The 20,904-nt window shown below is 43.5% G+C and overlaps 1 protein-coding gene across 1 annotated transcript in view; it reads left to right on the top strand.

The window, feature by feature from the left end:
- The window catches only part of adam19a (ADAM metallopeptidase domain 19a), a 100,021-nt gene that overhangs the window by 49,359 nt on the left and 29,758 nt on the right, over positions 1–20,904 (top strand). Inside the window, exons 4-7 of the mRNA XM_069177879.1 lie at positions 12,870–12,951; positions 16,168–16,244; positions 18,055–18,232; positions 19,951–20,016. Coding sequence (XP_069033980.1) covers positions 12,870–12,951; positions 16,168–16,244; positions 18,055–18,232; positions 19,951–20,016 — 403 coding nt within the window. The remainder of the gene's footprint in view (positions 1–12,869; positions 12,952–16,167; positions 16,245–18,054; positions 18,233–19,950; positions 20,017–20,904) is intronic.

The raw sequence follows: 20,904 nt of genomic DNA, 5'->3' as shown, positions 1-20,904 counted from the left end.
GATGTCTGTTGGATGTTCTGTTGGATGTCTATTGGATGTCTGTTGGATGTTCTGTTGGATGTCTGTTGGATGTTCTGTTGGATGTCTATTGGATGTCTGTTGGATGTTCTGTTGGATGTCTGTTGGATGTTCTGTTGGATGTCTATTGGATGTCTGTTGGATGTCTGTTGGATGTTCTGTTGGATGTCTGTTGGATGTTCTGTTGGATGTCTATTGGATGTCTGTTGGATGTTCTGTTGGATGTCTGTTGGATGTTCTGTTGGATGTCTATTGGATGTCTGTTGGATGTTCTGTTGGATGTCTGTTGGATGTTCTGTTGGATGTCTATTGGATGTCTGTTGGATGTTCTGTTGGATGTCTATTGGATGTCTGTTGGATGTTCTGTTGGATGTCTGTTGGATGTTCTGTTGGATGTCTATTGGATGTCTGTTGGATGTTCTGTTGGATGTCTGTTGGATGTTCTGTTGGATGTTCTGTTGGATGTCTATTGGATGTTCTGTTGGATGTCTGTTGGATGTTCTGTTGGATGTTCTGTTGGATGTTCTGTTGGATGTCTGTTGGATGTTCTGTTGGATGTCTGTTGGATGTTCTGTTGGATGTCTGTTGGATGTTCTGTTGGATGTTCTGTTGGATGTCTATTGGATGTCTGTTGGATGTTCTGTTGGATGTCTGTTGGATGTTCTGTTGGATGTCTATTGGATGTCTGTTGGATGTTCTGTTGGATGTTCTGTTGGATGTCTATTGGATGTTCTGTTGGATGTCTGTTGGATGTTCTGTTGGATGTCTGTTGGATGTTCTGTTGGATGTCTGTTGGATGTTCTGTTGGATGTTCTGATTGTTCATGAGGACCAGACTCCTCGGCGAGTCTCACCTGACAGAGAAGTTTAGATGGAGTTTTCCTCACCCCTCCTCTTCATCGATTCTTCCTCAGGAACTCGTCTCCACTTTAATAGAGATTCAGATCAATAATGAGCTTTGTTCTGTTAATCTGCTCTAATCCAGCTCACACAGTGACTGGCAGCTCCTGGGCCAGACACACCCGCCTCCACGGCAGAGAGTCAGAGAGGCTCCCAGGAAACAGTGAAAGTTAGTCCTGGAGGGCAGAGAGGAGGAGGAGGAAGAAGAAGAGAGGATGAAGAGGAGGAGGAGGAAGAAGAAGAGAGGATGAAGAGGAGGAGGAGGAAGAAGAAGAGAGGATGAAGAGGAGGAGGAGGAAGAAGAAGAGAGGATGAAGAGGAGGAGGAGGAAGAAGAAGAGAGGATGAAGAGGAGGATCTCGAGGTTGAACTTTCTACTTCAGTTCACTCATTATTCAGTTTATCTTACTTTTATTGCTGTTCTATCAGAGACTGATATTCCAATTTATTCCATAGATTATTTTTTAATATTTTCTCCATCATCTGTATTCTTTGTTCTAACTTCTGTAGTTTCATCTCATCGTCTCAGTGCTTCCATGGTTCTGTGTTTTCCAGATGTCTCCTAGAGGACTGAGGAGGACACATGATCACATTAACTGCAGCTCTGCCATGGATTTATTTTCCAGAGGCCAGAAACATAGCTGAACTCCACCTCAGTCTGATAACGTGCTGATGTCATCAATCTGCGTGTCTTTGAGTCTCAGCACATTCTTCACTTTTCTTTCCGCCTCGTCAGAACTCTGCAACACGTTTAGCGGTCGGTCTGAACATCAGGCGGTGACGGTGGCGATGCTGTCGTCCGTGATCATGTGACTGAAGGCGGAACCAGTTGTTCCGGGTTCTCAGTAAGCAGGAGAGGAGCTCCGAGCATCTAGCGCAGGGGTGTCAAACTCATTTTAGTTCAGGGGCCACATCCTGCCCACTTTCATCTCAAGTGGGCCCGACCAGTAAAATCATAGCATACTAACGCAGACATAACGACAACATTTCTCTTTGTTTAAATCATTGAAGGTTTTTGGATGATAAACCCTATTTTAAATGTCTTTCTACAATAAACTAGAAACATAAAGAGCAAAAACTCAGACATCAGCCCACTGTTTATCTGCCTGGGCTCTCCTCTGCAGATTTAACGCGTCACAAAGCGAGCAGCAGCTTCTCCCTCCGGAGCAGACGTCGCATTTACGCTGTTTCTGAAGCAATTACTGGATCGATTAAAAAAAACAATTACAAAACGTTTGTACTCATAAACCTCCATATTCTCATAGAAATGCAATGTATGTCTTTCTGTAATTTTCACACTTGGCAAAGTCATCCGGCGGGCCGAGCTGGACCCCCTGGCGGGCCGGATCTGGCCCGCGGGCCGTATGTTTGACACCCCTGGTCTAGCGGTTCTCCTCCTGGGTCAGATGTTGTTATCGTTTCAGCTGGCCAATAAAAACTCTCAAAGACACGAAGGAGTGAAACGATCTCTGTAGAACTGCTCAACGATGGTTCGCTGGAAGAAATGAAGTCTGTAACAGAAGTCGTCTCATTAGTTGTTGGGTAAATAAACCGTTTCTATTTCAGGCAGTTGAAATCATTTCTGTAGGCAGAAGAAGTGTGAAACTGTTTTTAACCTTCAACATAGAGGAAGTTCTCCGACTTCCACATCTGCTGCCTGAAATCTCCTTCGACTACATTTTAGTAAATATCTGACCTGTGAAGCTCATTTCTACCTGTTTGTTTGTTTGTTTATTTGTTTATTCTGGGGCTGCACCAGAGCATATTTGCCTGCCTCACAGTTAAACGAGGCGTTATTTACCTGCAGCTCCTGTGTGAAACAGTTGTCTCCTTCTCCTGGATCATGTGACCAGTGGAAGAAACAGCTGACACTGATCGTGTTTCATCAAACATCGAGCGAATTATGAGCCGTTCCACATCACCAACCCCCGAAGACACGTTTGTTTAAAGAGCAGACGGCACACATTGAGTACATCGAGTACATCGGGTACATCGGGTACATCGGGTACATAGAGTACATCGGGTACATCGGGTACATCGGGTACATAGAGTACATCGGGTACATCGGGTACATCGGAGTACATCGGGTACATCGGAGTACATCGGGTACATCGGGTACATCGGGTACATAGAGTACATCGGGTACATCGGGTACATCGGAGTACATCGGGTACATCGGAGTACATCGGGTACATCGGGTACATCGGAGTACATCGGGTACATCGGGTACATCGGAGTACATCGGGTACATCGGAGTACATCGGGTACATAGAGTACATCGGGTACATCGGGGTACATCGGAGTACATCGGGTACATCAGAGTACATCGAGTACATCGGGTACATCGGAGTACATCGGGTACGTCGGGTACATCGGAGTACATCGGGTACGTCGGGTACATCGGGTACATCGGAGTACATCGGGTACATCGGGTACATCGGAGTACATCGGGTGCGTCGGGTACATCGGGTACATCGGGTACGTCGGGTACATCGGAGTACGTCGGGTACATCGGGTGTGTCGGGTACATCGGGTACATCGGAGTACATCGGGTACATCGAGTACATCGGGTACATCGGGTACATCGGAGTACATCGGAGTACATCGGGTACATCAGAGTACATCGAGTACATCGGGTACATCGGAGTACATCGGGTACGTCGGGTACATCGGAGTACATCGGGTACGTCGGGTACATCGGGTGCGTCGGGTACATCGGGTACATCGGAGTACATCGGGTACATCGAGTACATCGGGTACATCGGGGTACATCGGAGTACATCGGAGTACATCGGGTACATCGGAGTACATCGGGTACATCGGGTACATCGGAGTACATCGGGTACATCGAGTACATCGGGTACATCGAGTACATCGGGTACATCGGGTACATCGGAGTACATCGGGTACATCGGAGTACATCGGGTACATCGGGTACATCGGAGTACATCGGGTACATCGGGTACATCGGAGTACATCGAGTACATCGGAGTACATCGGGTACATCGGAGTACATCGGGTACATCGAGTACATCGGGTACATCGGAGTACATCGGGTACATCGGAGTACATCGGAGTACATCGGAGTACATCGGGTACATCGGGTACATCGGAGTACATCGGGTACATCGGAGTACATCGGGTACATCGGGTACATCGGAGTACATCGGGTACATCGGAGTACATCGGAGTACATCGGGTACATCGGAGTACATCGGAGTACATCGGGTACATCGGAGTACATCGGGTACATCGGGTACATCGGGTACATCGGAGTACATCGGAGTACATCGGAGTACATCGGAGTACATCGGAGTACATCGGGTACATCGGAGTACATCGGGTACATCGGAGTACATCGGGTACATCGGGTACATCGGAGTACATCGGGTACATCGGGTACATCGGAGTACATCGGAGTACATCGGGTACATCGGGTACATCGGAGTACATCGGGTACATCGGGTACATCGGGTACATCGGGTACATCGGAGTACATCGGGTACATCGGAGTACATCGGGTACATCGGGTACATCGGAGTACATTGGGTACATCGGAGTACATCGGGTACATCGAGTACATCGGGTACAAGCAGCACGACTCTGCAAACATTAATATCTCTAAAAAATATCATTTCCAGGAGTGACTGGAAACATGAATGATCTTTGGCATCTTTCTCTTCCTTCTGCTGACAGAATATTCTGCTCCCAGTTAACTGACTTCATGTTCGACCAGTGAGGATGAATTCATGAAGAACAGACAAAGTGAAACTATTCCAGAAGTGAAAACCAAAACTAACTTCAGGATTCAAATGTGGACGTTTCTTTATTGAAGTTGTAGAAGTTTTACAGACGGCAGAGATTACAACCAGAAACAAGAGAGCGGTGATGATGGAAGTACCTGTGGAGTTTCACAGCATTATAACCTGAATACTCTCCTCCACAGCAGCATAAACAAATCTGACAAATATTTGTTTATTGAACAGCGTGTGAAGCTGAACGCTGCGTCAGCGCTGGCTGAACGACGCTCGTAGCGTCTGATGGCTCCACCTAATGAGCTCAGAAGTTAGTTTTGGGTTATAAAGAAAAAAACATTCTGAAAATATGGATACCTCTAAACCCTTTCGACAAACCATTGGCATGCCCCCCCCCCCCCCCCCAACAGTCCCTGAGGCCCAAACAAAGGACACAGCAGGAGAAGACAAACTGTCCTCTCACACAACTGTAATCTGCAGCTTCAAAGAAGCTCCAGAAAATCCTGTCAGCCGTCATCTCGACTTAAAGTGCCGTGAAGCCGGAAAGTACACGATCGCTGCTCAGATGCACGAAGAAGGAAAATGAAGAGGAGGAGAAGGAAGAGAGGAGGGGGAGGAGAAGGAGCAGGAGAAAGAGGAGGAGAATGAGGAGGATAAGGAGATAGAGCAGGAGGAAAAGGAGCAGGAGAAAAAGGAGGAGAAGGAGCAGGAGGAAAAGGAGGAGGAGAAGGAGCAGCAGGAGAAGGAGCAGGAGGAAAAGGAGGAGGAGAAGAAGGAGCAGCAGGAGGAGGAGCAGGAGGAGGAGGAGGTGGATGAAGCCTCCGACGGGCCTCCGCTGCTCAAACAGGGATCTTGTTTTCTGTAACGGAGGATAAATGATGTGAACTGATGGTGTGCGACTTTGACCGCATTTCTTTCTTTCTCATAATTTTATGACCTTCCAGAAGAAACGAGGCTCGTTGATGCTGCTGATTTCTCTCTCACATTTTTCTGTTTTTGCCTGTTCAACTTTCAAACTCTTGTGACGTCATTCATGAACACTTAAAAACCTGATTCAGTTCATATTAAGTGTTGACTGGTTGCTCGGTAACATGGACCAGGTGGTTCTGTAGAATAAGAGTTTGAGGTTGACGTCATCCTGCTGAGATCATTCGTTTCTGTTTCAGAGAAATGAGGCGTTTTAACTTCCTGCTGCAGTTACGAAAAACAGCAGAAACTCAACGACAGCCTGCAGCTCAGCGCTCACTTCCTGTTTGTTTGCAGCATGACTTCATATGTTCAGCAGTTCCTTTTTAAGACTTCTCGTCTGATTCCTCTTTCTGGTCGTAAAGAGAAATTAGTAGTAATAAGTTATGACTAACTGATGCAATTTGATTTAATGCAAATAAAGTAAAAAGGTCAGAAGAAATGAAGCCACAACACTTAATTACAATTTCAGAGGATTTAATAGGCAACCGGCCACAAAGGATTCACACGAAGGTTTAATTTATAGTCGTGAAAAACGGTCTCTTCTTCTTCATTTCTGTTGGAGCTGCATTTTATTTCCTCCTCAGGAACCTCTGAGAGTTGTTGGGTTGAACGTGACACATTTGGAAACATGCAGGACCGGCAGCAGCCAAAAACAAACCAGCTTCATCCGACTGAATGTGAAGGAGCTGAACACAGCGGACACACTTCATTTAAAGTCCAGACCGGCATGATAATCGATGCTCCCTGCAGGCTGAGATCTCTGCTGTCAGGCATGCATGTTCAACTGATCTTCATGTACATTTGTGAGTCGACCAGATATCACCATGGATACGATCAAAGACACATCCTCCCCCTCCTCCTGCATGCTTTAATCCAATTTCCCTTTCAGTGTGCAGCCACACAGATTAGAAGTTCCGTGTCGATGGTTTGTGGCCTCGGGAGGTCAAAGTTGGCACACATTCCCTCCTGGGGTTAAAGGTTAAAGGCTAAAGCTAAGCTACAGTGCTGTCCGTCAGCCTGCAGAGAGGACTGAGCAGCTCCACCTGCGGCTCTGCCTGTGTTTAATATCTAGCATGTGATAGTTCCATTCAGCTCGCTCACTACAATAATGAAGAGCTTTCCTCCAATGGAGCCATTCACTGACTCCGGTATTCCCTCGTCACCCATCAGTCCCGGCAGCCCGGCGGCGGCCCGTTCAACCAGACAGCGGAACATTCTCATTCTCTCAGCCGTCTCCATGTGATGAGTTTCTTTAGACAGCCGCTCATGAAGTCAGCTGATAACAGAGGCCTGTTTCCATCAGACAAAGGTGAAGTCTGTGTGCTGTTGACATTTGGGTTTGTGGTTCTGAGAACTCGCCGAGTAAACAGCTGCAGGCAAACACTTCTATTAGAGCAAGAGAACAGCAACCTCCAGATAAATAACCTCAGGATTACTTTTACTGTTTTGGCCATTATTACTGTTTGTTATGATGCAGCTTCATCTATGAGATGCGCCGGATCAGAACCAATCAGCAACCAGCAGCGATGTTTGTGAACATTATGAAGCCAGTGATGTCATCAACCATCAGTGATGTCATCAACTATCAGTGATGTCATCCTCCATCAATGATGTCATCAACCATCAGTGATGTCATCGTTGGTTTGTGAACGTTATGAATCCTCCAGTTCAGATTCTGTCCGTCACCATCTTGTTAGTTTGGACTATAGTGACACTATATTATAATAGTGACCATATTTGGACGAGCTGGGGGAGGAGCCAGTGGTGGATCTGACCGATCTGATTGGAAACCTGACGATACTACGTCCCGCCCACCGATAGCTGTAACCTGACTGCACCACAGGCCTGTCAATCAAACAGACACGCCCCCAAAAACAGGTCTTCTTGAATCTTCTTTTCTAATGAATGAGGGATTATTTTCAGATGGACCTCCAGAAAACTAAGAAGAAGGTGTCTAAACATGTTTCACCCTTTTTAAAAATGACATTTGAATGTACAATAATAGAGTAGATTTTGTGTACCCTAAAGGCTCCTTTAGTTGATGTCTATGTGGGTTTTTCCAACCGTTTCTCCTGCAGCTTGTTTAACTGAGATATAGAAGCTCTGCTAAGAAAGCCACAGAAGTAAACCGTGTACAGGGACACACAAACGTCTGTGTCCAGCTGTTTATCTTCTCGGCCAGCTCATTAGAGAAAATGATGTCGGCTCACCAAAGCCAGGCGGCCCGTCTCCTTTTCTTGTGCCACGAAAGGAGCCCATTACTTTTGTTGTTGGAAGTAGCGCAGTGGTTTGACTCCAGCTTCATTGTGCGGCTTTGCAATCGATGCTCCGAGGCAGAGACAAAAGCTGGGTGTGTTTGTGTAATTATTTAGTAGCAGGACTGCTGTCGCGTTGACTCACATCCACTGGCACTTTTTAATGAGCGTGCCTGCTGGATGCTGGATGCTGGCGCTCAGTGCAGCATGTGGCTCAGTGAGATGTGCACACGTCCTCTCTGATGGAGGACTCAAATGCAGAAAAAAGAAACCGGAGAAAAACTCCTAAGAAAAATCCTCCTTTCTGAAAACTAGTCACTTAAACAATATCTTGATTTTTCATCTGGAGTTCTCTGACACATTACAGCCGTTATCGGTGAGGCAGCACTCACATGTCCACGTGTTCAATAAGTCCTTCGTTTGTATTCAACATTTGAACATTTGCTTCTGCAGTACGTTATAAAGATTTGATTTTTATCATTTAATTAGAGATGAGAGGCAGCAGCTCTCTGAGGCAGAACCTCCTGCAGGAGCAGCTCTCAGAAGCAGAACTTTCTGCAGGAGCAGCTCCAGGTCCTGTTCAGCTGTCTGATCTCAGATGGTCCAGGACATCCAGGAAGTCTGACAGAGACACGGTCCCCCACAAATATAGATTATAATAAAGTATCATTGTGAGAGTTCTGGGAGAGGAGGTGGACCTGGTGGAGGAGTACAAGTACCTGGTGTCTCCATGACAACAGACTGAACTGGAAGACCAACATCAACGCTGTCTACAAGAAGGGGATGAGTCGACTCTTTTTCTTGAGGAAACTTCGATCCTTCAATGTGTGCAGCAAGATGTTGGAGATGTTCTACCATCTGTTGTGGCCAGTGAACTGTACTTCTAGTAGTCTGCTGAGGGGGGGAGAGGTGGTGGTGGTGGGGGCAGCATTGGAGCCGGAGACACCAACAGACTTAACAAACTGGTTAAGAAGGCCGGCTCCATCATCGGCTACAAACTGGACAGTCTGGAAAAGGTGGTGGAGAGGAGGACGCTGAACAAACTATTGTCCATATTGGATAATCCTGACCACCCTCTCCACCTGCTGCAGGGACAGAGGAGGACTTTCTCCTAAAGACTCCTCCAGCTGCTGTCACAAGGACAGATACAGGAGATCATTCCAGATACAGGAGCTCATTCCAGATACAGGAGCTCATTCCTGATACAGGAGATCATTCCTGATACAGGAGATCATTCCAGATACAGGAGATCATTCCTGATACAGGAGATCATTCCAGATACAGGAGATCATTCCAGATACAGGAGATCATTCCTGATACAGGAGATCATTCCTGATACAGGAGATCATTTCTGATACAGGAGCTCATTCCAGATACAGGAGCTCATTCCAGATACAGGAGATCATTCCTGATACAGGAGATCATTCCAGATACAGGAGATCATTCCTGATACAGGAGATCATTCCAGATACAGGAGATCATTCCTGATACAGGAGATCATTCCTGATACAGGAGATCATTTCTGATACAGGAGATCATTCCTGATACAGGAGATCATTCCAGATACAGGAGATCATTCCAGATACAGGAGATCATTCCTGATACAGGAGATCATTTCTGATACAGGAGATCATTCCTGATACAGGAGATCATTCCAGATACAGGAGATCATTCCAGATACAGGAGATCATTCCAGATACAGGAGATCATTCCAGATACAGGAGATCATTCCTGATACAGGAGATCATTCCTGATACAGGAGATCATTTCTGATACAGGAGATCATTCCTGATACAGGAGATCATTCCAGATACAGGAGATCATTCCAGATACAGGAAATCATTCCAGATACAGGAGATCATTCCTGATACAGGAGATCATTCCAGATACAGGAGATCATTCCTGATACAGGAGATCATTCCAGATACAGGAGATCATTCCAGATACAGGAGATCATTCCTGATACAGGAGATCATTCCTGACTGTTCAATAACTCACCTTTGGTCAAATCCATCACACAACAATAACTCCCTTGCACTGCTGTCTTGTATGTTGTTTTGTTCTAATCCATTGCACTGTTGTTTAGGTTTAGGTTAGTTTTATTTAGTTTAGTTTATTTAATATTATTTTATTTTATTGTATAGAATGTGCATTTTAAAAAAAAAAAAAATTATATTCAATTTTTTGCCCTGTACATGCTGCTGTGGCATAAAAATGTCCCTCTGTGGGATTAATAAAGTATCTATCTATCTATCTATCTATCTATCTGTCTGTCTGTCTGTCTGTCTGTCTATTATCTATCTATCTATCTAATTTAAGTTCCTTAATATTATATATTTTTTGCATGAACCTCTACATGCTGAGTGCTGAACCACTTCAGCTCTCAGATGTGCGTCAGTGTGCAGATTGTGTTCTTACTGAAGAACAAATAAGACAATCAGAATCTTCGTAAACTCTGTTTTATGAAGAAACTTCTTGGTGAGTGAAGCTCAAACAAACTAATTATGTCCCCAAACAACAAAACCTCCAGAACCTGAAGGACTTCTTCGTTAGCAATTGAGCTCTTTGTATCTTTAAGTTCGAAGGTCGTTTCTCAGATACAGTCGCTGATCTCTGAAACCTGCAGCGAGCTGGTGAGCTCTGAGTTTCTGCAGAGAGGATCATCACACTTTGCCAAGTTTTAATTAAGCCATAAGAGATATTTTGAAAGTCGGTGACCTGCTATGAAAAGCAATCAGCCGTTTCCTTTCCGCTGCCTTTGATGAACATTCAGTGTAAATACTGTCCTTGAATTCACGCACAACCGTCGGTGCAGCAGCTTCGATCGAATTAACTTTCGAGGACTGCCAACCAAAGACAGTCTTTTTATGTAGCACGGTAAATTGTCTGCAGTAAAAAGGTGGTAAGAAAGTTGGATTATGTTCCATTACAAACCCCCTCCATGAATAATACAATAGGGCCCCCGGGACCAGATGGAGATTGGGCTCATCTTTTCCATGTCTGTCCTCCATTTGCTCGTTTGTGCTGCCTGGTCCGTATTTCTCGCATACGGAGGTGGAGTCAAGCCAGACGTCCTGGTGGCCCCACGGATCCATACATCTCTAACATTGAGCCTTCGTCCAGGGACGTCTTGGCATTTGTCGACCGCCTCCATCGTCCCCAGACGTGACAAATGTCACCTTTTCTCCTGAAGGCTAAAATGGAGCCAATGCTTTTTGTTGTTGTCAGGTGACCTTTGAGGAGCCATCAAACAATAATCTCATTTCTTTATCTCCGGCAGTGCGACGTCTTTTCTCTACAGCGGAAACAGAAAGTGGGGAGGGGGGGATTTGTATGAGATAAGTGACTAAATCAAATCTGATATAATCACGATGAGGCGTTTGGATATTTTCCGCTCAACTCCGTTATCCTGCTGATGCAGCATTTAATTTAAAGGAGATTATGCTTTTTGCAATCAAGCTCAGAAATATCAGGATCATTATCAAGTAGATGTCAGAAAGCAACTGAAGAAGCTATGAATATCATTGAGAATATCAATGTCTGAGTTTGCACTTTTTATAAAGATGAGATTCAGAAGTCATGTGTAGCATGAGATTCAACCCATACTGTCGTTACTCGGAGCTGGAACAGAAACGGTGAAGGAGCTTCTTGTTTTCTGTCCGAGGCTCATCGAGACGGACAGATTGAAAGTGCTTCAACCAGCAGCCCCGAAACATGCTGCAGTTACGCAATATTACACCAGAGGGTGTAATTTAATAATGACGTTACAGTACTATCGAGTGTAATATTGTTATTATACAACTAAATAAAATATGTAATCTAAATGTGTTCATATTGTGGCGCAATTCGCTCTCAAAATGTAAAACTTTTTGTAAAATCCCGTTTCCATGGCAACGCACGGGATATGACTAAGAACTGTAAAACAATCAGTCACGTCAGTAGACTCTTATGTAACGTATGTAATGTTTACTACTACAGGAAGTAGTCGGACCCTTAGCAACCACCTAACAACAGAGAGGATTTCTAGTTCAAACTGAATAAATACAGGACATGGAAACACTGAACTTCTCAGCTAGCTCAGTCTGGTTGGAACAAAGATATCTGATGAACAAAGATCTGATGAACAAAGATATCTGATGAACAAAGATGTCTGATGAACAAAGATATCCATGGACTCCTGTATTTTTAACATTTTAGCTCCGTCTCGTGTTAAAACCAAATGTTCAGTTGACCAATCAGATGTCTGGGGCGGAGCTACTTGTAGGTGTGTCTATTTCACGTTTTGCCATAGTGGACCAGCGTGTCTATTTCACGTTTTGCTGTGATACCGGGGTAAAATATCCTCCAGTTACTGATGAAGAAGAGATCAGCTGTCTGACTGCACAAAGAGAAGAAACATACTTGAATGTGTCATTTTCCCATGTAAGGCTGTAATTAAATTATACTTAGATGGTGCATTTTAATTTTAGTTTATATTATTTTAGATATTTTTCTGAACATGAGTAATATGCTAAATATATTTGATGATGGTGGGAAGAAGTGAGATAAGAACATTTCCAAAAATGCCCTCCGTATGATTTTTACCCGACTCACCGTGCAGCACTCAAACCTTTCATCTACCGCTCTGCCTCGACTATTACAATTAAGTTCAACAATCAGCACAGGAAACAGCCTTTGTTATTGCTAGGCAACTGCGCAGTCAGCTGTCACTCATGCTGGTCTAGTTTATAAAATTAGCTAATAACATCAGCAAATGTGATTAGCTGGCCAGGCAGTGCACTCGTCGCTTGATGCTGTTACGTGACATCATCTGTCAGTGAAACAGATATTACAACTGGACCTTTGTTTTTCTCCATCTGGTTGCCGTGGATATCAAGTTTCTATAGTGAAGAATCAGTTTGTAAAATGTTTCCTATAAATGTGTTCTAAAGTTAAATGTTAATATTTACCTTTTTCTCTTGTTCTTTTTTCTAGTAAGCTTCTGGCTCCAGACTTCACGGAGACCTACTACTCCGAGCTCGGCCAGCCGGTGACAGTGACCCGCCACAACTACACTGTAAGTAGAAGCAGAACACCAACAGGTGGTTCATCATAGCACCACTTTCTTCCTCGTGTATATATTCTCATATTTCTCCCCCTAAACTATATCGTAATGGAATTTAAAAAGATTAGCTATCTAGAAGGTTGTAGACTTCATCATTTAGGATTCACATTTGGAATAATCCACTTATGACGTTTCATACAAACGTGATCTTACCACTGAATAATATATAATTTGTACAAACAATGTCATCTGAGCATTTGAGTGCCAACACTCAAATAAAGTAAAAATTTCACTTTTCATTTCTGTGCATAATGTTTCACAAAGAAAGTCACACAGAAATTCTAAGAGTACATTTTTAATTTTGTGTTTGAGATTTAATAATTACTTCCAAAGTAAAAACTTCACTGACAAAACAAATTATTGTACGTTGTAATTAAAAAAAAAAGTTAAATTAAGTCCTGTGGAATTGGCCATTATTAAATCTTTTTAAATAGTTTTAATTTTAATGTTCAAATGTAAATGCAACTATCTAATTTGCAATTTCATTTTGTCGACTGATTCAAAAGTGAAAATTAAAAGATAATTTTAATATTTCGGTTTATGCTGAAGTAAATTTATTTCAGATTTTTTTTTATGCATGTCAATGGCCTCATTAGTGGCTTTCATTTAGAAAGTAATTAAGCATCATATTCAAAAATTCTAAATTGTTGAGTCATTCAGCACTTTGATTTCTGAACGCCGTTCTCGGTTGAATGTAGACTTTGAATCAGGAAAGTAGTTTCAATGAGGAACGAAGAAACAAACACAGATTTGTTTCCAGTTCAAAAGTCATCATCCTAAACTGTTCAACCGAACCGGCTTCAAACTGTTGACCTGCAGAATGTTTGATGCTTCAACTGGTCGGAGGTTGGGATGCTGTTGGGAAGCTGTTGGGAAGCTGTTGGGAAGATGTTGGGAAGATGTTGGGATGCTGTTGGGAAGCTGTTGGGATGCTGTTGGGAAGCTGTTGGGATGCTGTTGGGAAGCTGTTGGGAAGATGTTGGGAAGATGTTGGGAAGATGTTGGGATGCTGTTGGGAAGCTGTTGGGAAGATGTTGGGAAGATGTTGGGAAGATGTTGGGATGCTGTTGGGATGCTGTTGGGAAGATGTTGGGAAGATGTTGGGATGCTGTTGGGAAGCTGTTGGGAAGCTGTTGGGATGCTGTTGGGATGCTGTTGGGAAGATGTTGGGAAGCTGTTGGGAAGATGTTGGGAAGATGTTGGGATGCTGTTGGGAAGCTGTTGGGAAGCTGTTGGGATGCTGTTGGGAAGCTGTTGGGATGCTGTTGGGAAGCTGTTGGGAAGATGTTGGGAAGATGTTGGGAAGATGTTGGGATGCTGTTGGGATGCTGTTGGGATGCTGTTGGGAAGCTGTTGGGATGCTGTTGGGAAGCTGTTGGGATGCTGTTGGGATGCTGTTGGGAAGATGTTGGGAAGATGTTGGGAAGATGTTGGGATGCTGTTGGGATGCTGTTGGGAAGCTGTTGGGATGCTGTTGGGAAGATGTTGGGAAGATGTTGGGAAGCTGTTGGGAAGCTGTTGGGAAGATGTTGGGAAGATGTTGGGATTCTACCTCTGCAGCTCTCTGCACAGTCGAGGGCAGGTTATTCTTCACTTCATCACACATGACTTCATCCTGCACATGAAACTGGAGTAAATCACTGGGAGAGTTCTCATTGGCAGCTGATCGGTGCATCGGCTCTAACAGAGCTCTCACCAGCGCTGCTGCTGCTCAAATGAAAGAGCTCATTTCACGCTCTGATGAGCCGACAGACTTCTGAATAGTCAAAAATCAACATGCAGCCACAAATTAAAGCCGGTGGTGGTGAATCCTCTTTCAACATCACTGGTCCGCCACTCGGCCCGGAGGCACAGCTGCTTTTGAAATCATGAAAGGTGGGATACCTTTGTACTTGAAAGGTGGAGTTGAAAGTGTTAATTTACTTTAATGTCTCTTTTTTTCTTCCCTTATGTAGAAGTCAGAAAACTGTAATGAGCAGAATGACGCAGGTGTTCTGGCAGCTTGTCTGGTTTTAATTTAATAGTCTTCAAAAAAAATAACTTAATCCCTTGTTTCCTGGCTTCGACCTTTATTTCTCACAGGAAAGTTCAAAATTCTGATTATACAACCAGTAGCTCCGCCCCCGAGATCTGATTGATCAAATGAACATTTGGAACAAATCATCATGACATCACATCCTGCTCATCACTAGAAACATCACTCCACCTCCTCAATGGGAATATAGAATTAGAACTGAATTTCATCTAATATGTAATATAATGTAGTTTCTACTTGTTATAGTTCTATTAAATGACCCATTTGGTGAAGTCGGGTCTCTTTTGGTCCTTTTTGGTCGCTCCGAGCACCCGTACCGTAACACCACGGATAGTCACGCACTTACAATCCTAGCGGCGGCTAGCTGGACCGGTTTGGGAGTCCCAAAAGGAGTCCATGGATATCTCTGTTCATCAAATATCTTAGTTCATCAGATATCTTTGTTCACCAGATATCTTTGTTCCAACCAGACTGAGCTAGCTGCCGGCTCCTCCTGCCGCTCAATAATAGCAGCTGTTGTGACAGCAGTTTAAACCAACACGGCTGTCTGTGATGCTCCAACAGCTGCCGGCTTTGTCTGACAGCCAATCAGAGCTCAGCGCCGCGACTCCTCCGACTCATTCTCAACCATAGTTGGAGTGTGGAGGACGAAACGAAGGGAGTTCATCTGAATGTAACTTTCCAAACATGACGTTTCACAGTGAGAATGAAAGGAAGGTGAAGTGTGGCGGTCGATGGTTTCTGACCTCCTGATTGGTCAGCAGGTGGTCCAGCTGTTCCTCTTTCTGACCTCCTGATTGGTCAGCAGGTGGTCAAGCTGTTCCTCTTTCTGACCTCCTGATTGGTCAGCAGATGGTCCAGCTGTTCCTCTTGTCTTTTGTTATGTGTGTTTTGAGCTCATCTGAGTTGTAATGTGTCACATTAATGGAAATAAAGTTGTTTTAAAAAGCAGAATATTGAAGAAATCAGGCATCACATCCACTATCCTTCTCAGAGAAGCTCAGCCGTGTTTATTTCTGTTGACATGTTGATGTTGTTTATCAGACTGCTTCCTATTCAAACTCTCTGATACAACAACAAACAACAAACAAACAAAACAATAAAAACATTGATTGACTTCTTGCCTCCTCCAGGATCACTGCTTCTACCACGGACGCGTCAGAGGACATCCCGACTCCTGGGTCGCTGTCAGCACCTGCTCTGGAGTCAGGTACCGTCTGATGACTCAGCACCGATACACCGGAACCATTAAACCCAGCAGAACTGTTAAACCCAGCAGAACCGTTAAACCCAGCAGAACCATTAAACACACCGGAACCATTAAACCCAGCAGAACCGTTAAACCCAGCAGAACCGTTAAACCCAGCAGAACCATAGAAGGTGTGATTCAGTAATCTGCACAAACACAGGGGTTTGCAGTGAGAATGAGAAGCTGGTTGAACACCAGGCAGCATGATCTGCATGATCTGCATGATCTGCATGATCTGCATGATCTGAGGATAATATTTAAAGGCTCGTTACCTGACTTTACTGAGAGGATTCTCGCTGCATGTGTGCAGTCAGGAACTCTGTGAAATCTGTGACACAAAGATATAATGATTCGTTCATCTAAATCTGTGATCAGCAACGATGTTGATCATCGAGTTATTACATTTTTCAAATTTATATATAACATTGTAAGAAGTTATTTAAACAGCCCTGCGATGATAAGATGAATTATGTTCTGCGCTACATAAATAAAATAAAACTGATCTTAAAATAAAAATGCTGTAAAATGAGCTGGCGGCTGTTTTCAGATGTGAGAATTTGCTGCTTTATTTGCATCCCTGGAAACATGCATGTTTAAAATACATGTGGTCCTAATAGAAGAAACAAATGTATATTTATCAGAGTTTGCGTGAGGCAGATTACCGGACAGCGTTACCTCGACTGCACCGAGCGTGTCTATTTCACGCTTTGCTGCGACGCGGCGCCTCGTCAGAATTTATCCCTCATTTCTACAAACAGAATATTACAGTTCATCTCTTAAAGTTCGACTCGACAAACAGCTCGTTAACATGTTTCTCACCGTTAATTAATAATTAGTATTATTATACACGTGTGTGTGTGTGTGTGTGTGTGTGTGTGTGTGTGTGTGTGTGTACACATACATGTTAGTGTCATGTACTGTTTACCACCTTCAAATAAGTTATTCTGTGTTGGTTCGATGGAAGTAGTCATTAATGATATGATGTATTTTGGGGGGCGTGGCTAATCTGAGCCATGTTGGCTGAAGCTGCAATGATGATGTAATGAAATGACTTCCTCCAACCAATGACAGGAGTTCTTTCATGTGTTTGAGTTTAGGTGAATTCACAGTGTCACAACTCTGCGTCTTGTTCCTTCATCTTCAGAAAGTCCTGAAAACTCCAGATTTGATCCTCTTCAGGGATCCAGGCAGCAGATTTAAACGGCTTTGAATATCGAAGGCTCAGATTGAAGACGCTGACGTCCCCGGGATGCGTGCCCCTAAAAATATATTTGTGAATTTGATCCAATAACAGAGACATCAAGTTCGAGCTTTAGTAGGAATTAATTGAAAAGCCTGTTCAGTAAACAGGTCAACGTTAGAGGAAGTTTGTGGTTGTCTTTATGTTCCTGGATGCTGGTTCGGTTCTGTTCTCCGTCCTGATCTGAGATTGATTGCTTTTACACAACAATGATTCAATGTCCTTGTAGGGTACGTTTAAAATAGTTTTTAATGTGCTGTGATGGGTTTAAAGTTTTTAATACATTTCTGATTTAACCAATGTTGATATTTAAGAATTAAAAGGTCTGATAACAATAATTTAAACATTCATTATTCCACTTAAACAGATTTTTATGTGGATTTTATAATTGAAAATTGCGGGAAAAATAAACTTGGCATGTTTGTGGTGAACTAAATATGAAAGGGCTGAACTTCAGAGTTAATCCGTTCACTACTGCGCCTGAGATGGACGGCTCCATTATTCGATCTATTCTCCCTTCTTCTGTCACAGGGGCCTGATCTCATTAAACTCCACTGACTCCTTCTACCTGGAGCCCGTCAGCGCCGTGAATCCTCTTCACCACTCGCTGCTGCGTGCCGACCAGCTGTCCATCAAAGCTGGAAGTTGCGGCCACGACGGTCACCGGGCGGCCGGCGTCGCCGACCTGCTGCGGCCGCTTCGTTCCAGGGTGAGTCGGCCTCCAATGACTCCATCTAACAGCCTCTTTATATTCAGCTGCTTCTCCAAAAACACCATCAGTAGTTCAACTTGACGACTTTAACTCTGTTTGAAGCAGGACTTTTACATGTAAATTAATCTGTCACATTCAAAACAAATGAGTTCACATGATGAAGTTTATCCCCATTTTATCACTGTACTGTGTTGCTCCCACGCTGCTGGCCGGATGCCTACTGAGCATGCTCAGTAGTTTATCTGTGTCTCTGGAGGGAGACGACAACAATAGGCTCCTCCCCTCAGTGCTCAGCAGAGTCTCCGCCCCCCCGTGTGGACAGACAGGGTGGAAGTTGATTTCTCTTTCTCAGCCAGACAAACATTATAAGATAAAATGTCACCAAACAAACACCCTCCAGAACTACACGGTCAAAACTAGTGAGTTTTTTGTTTTGATTGTTTTTACAAAACTGCACCGACCGAAGAAAAAGACTGAATAAGAAGCTAACGTTGCCTCGCACAACGTTTCCCATCATGCATCAGTCCAAACAGTCCTCCTGTGAGATCAAACTTGAGGTCTGTGTCTCTAAAAACCGCACAGACTGTTTGGGAAAATACGGATCAGCATGTGATGGAAGTAACGTTTCCTGGTGCGTTCAAGAGCATCTGGAACAACTTTGTATCGTTGGTAAACGTTGTTAAACGGCTTCTTCTGTGTGTGTTGTGTGTTTGTTACCGTTTCCTACTTCGTGCTGCAGCCTGCAGACAGTTAATACAGCTGCTGTGTTTTAGTTATTCAAAGCATGAATCCTCCAGATTATTTAGCAGCGGGAGAAGTGATTTCTCCGGACCGGGCGACGCTGATGGAGGATGTGTTTAAGGGTCACGAGTTTGCATGTGTTTTATTTTGAAAATGGAGCAGATTCTCTTCCCGCTCACAGACTTCCTGCCCGGCCGACCTGCTCTGTTCAGTTTCCTGCGATCTCCGTCCGACATCGGTTGAAACGAGACTCCGAGCCGGTTTCCTGTTTCTTTACAGAGAAGAACTGAACTCGTCTAATTTACTCCTCCGCAGTTCTCCGTGATGAAAGGATCCTCGTCTGCCTTCATCTGTTTTCAGACAAACTTTTATCCTTTAGTTTTCTTATTTTCCTTCTCTGATCCATCGTGATGTTCATCATTGTGATATTCAGAGACTTCTGTGTGTGTGTGTGTGTGTATCTGTGTGTGTGTGTGTGTATCTGTGTGTGTGTGTGTGTGTATCTGTGTGTGTGTGTGTGTGTGTGTGTATCTGTGTGTGTGTGTGTGTGTGTGTGTGTGTGTGTGTGTGTGTGTGTGTGTGTATCTGTGTGTGTATCTGTGTGTGTATGTGTGTGTGTGTGTGTGTGTGTGTATCTGTGTGTGTGTGTGTGTGTGTGTGTGTGTGTGTGTGTGTGTGTGTGTGTGTATACAGCCTAACATGCTGTCCAGAGTTCATCACGTTCCTGCAGGAAGAACCACATTAAAATATGGAGAACAATTTAAAGAAAAGTGCAAACAAACAGGAAGACGAGAGGAAGGAGGTCCGACTGATGTTTCAAAGTGAAGAGCAGCACATCAACAACCGTTCAGTCTTTACATGTTTCACCCGTTTCCTGAGTGACAGGCTGCGTGTTTCTACAATAACCAACGATATGTCAGATATGATCCGATGCTCATCACGTGTTCCCGTCTTCCTTCTGTGTGCACCGTCAGGTTAAAAGGAACACGTGGGGGACGACTAAATACATGGAGCTGTACATCGTGGCTGACAACACGCTGGTAAGAAGACTTCCTGTTCCCAGTCAATCAGGAGTCCATGACATCACGCCGTCAGAGCCGGCGCCGGGCTGGAGGTAGCCTCCACATCTTTAAACAAGGATCTGTGTTAATGGAGCTAATGGAGCTAATAAAGCTAATAAAGATAATGGAGCTAATAAAGCTAATGGAGCTAATAAAGATAATAAAGATAATGGAGCTAATAAAGCTAATGGAGCTAATAAAGCTAATAAAGATAATGGAGCTAATAAAGATAATGGAGCTAATAAAGCTAATAAAGCTAATGGAGCTAATAAAGCTAATAAAGATAATGGAGCTAATAAAGATAATAAAGATAATGGAGCTAATAAAGATAATAAAGATAATGGAGCTAATAAAGATAATAAAGATAATGGAGCTAATAAAGCTAATGGAGCTAATAAAGATAATAAAGATAATAAAGATAATGGAGCTAATAAAGCTAATAAAGCTAATGGAGCTAATAAAGCTAATAAAGATAATGGAGCTAATAAAGCTAATGGAGCTAATAAAGATAATAAAGATAATGGAGCTAATAAAGATAATAAAGATAATGGAGCTAATAAAGCTAATAAAGATAATGGAGCTAATAAAGCTAATGGAGCTAATAAAGCTAATAAAGATAATGGAGCTAATAAAGCTAATAAAGCTAATGGAGCTAATAAAGATAATAAAGATAATGGAGCTAATGGAGCTAGTGAAGCTAATGGAGCTAATGGAGCTAATAAAGCTAATAAAGCTAATGGAGCTAATAAAGATAATGGTAGGTAGGTAGGTAGGTAGGTATATACTTTATTAATCCCCGAGGGGAAATTTTTTCGCCACAGCAGCATACATACAGAAGCAATAATAGAAACAATAGAATTAAATAAT

This window comes from Embiotoca jacksoni, unplaced genomic scaffold, assembly GCF_022577435.1.
Source record: "Embiotoca jacksoni isolate LCO1_2020_lvr unplaced genomic scaffold, fEmbJac1.0.p SCAF_78, whole genome shotgun sequence".
NCBI lineage: Eukaryota > Metazoa > Chordata > Actinopteri > Embiotocidae > Embiotoca > Embiotoca jacksoni.
The sequence above is the reverse complement of the archived record's forward strand: the minus strand, read 5'-3'. Positions and strand labels throughout refer to the sequence as shown.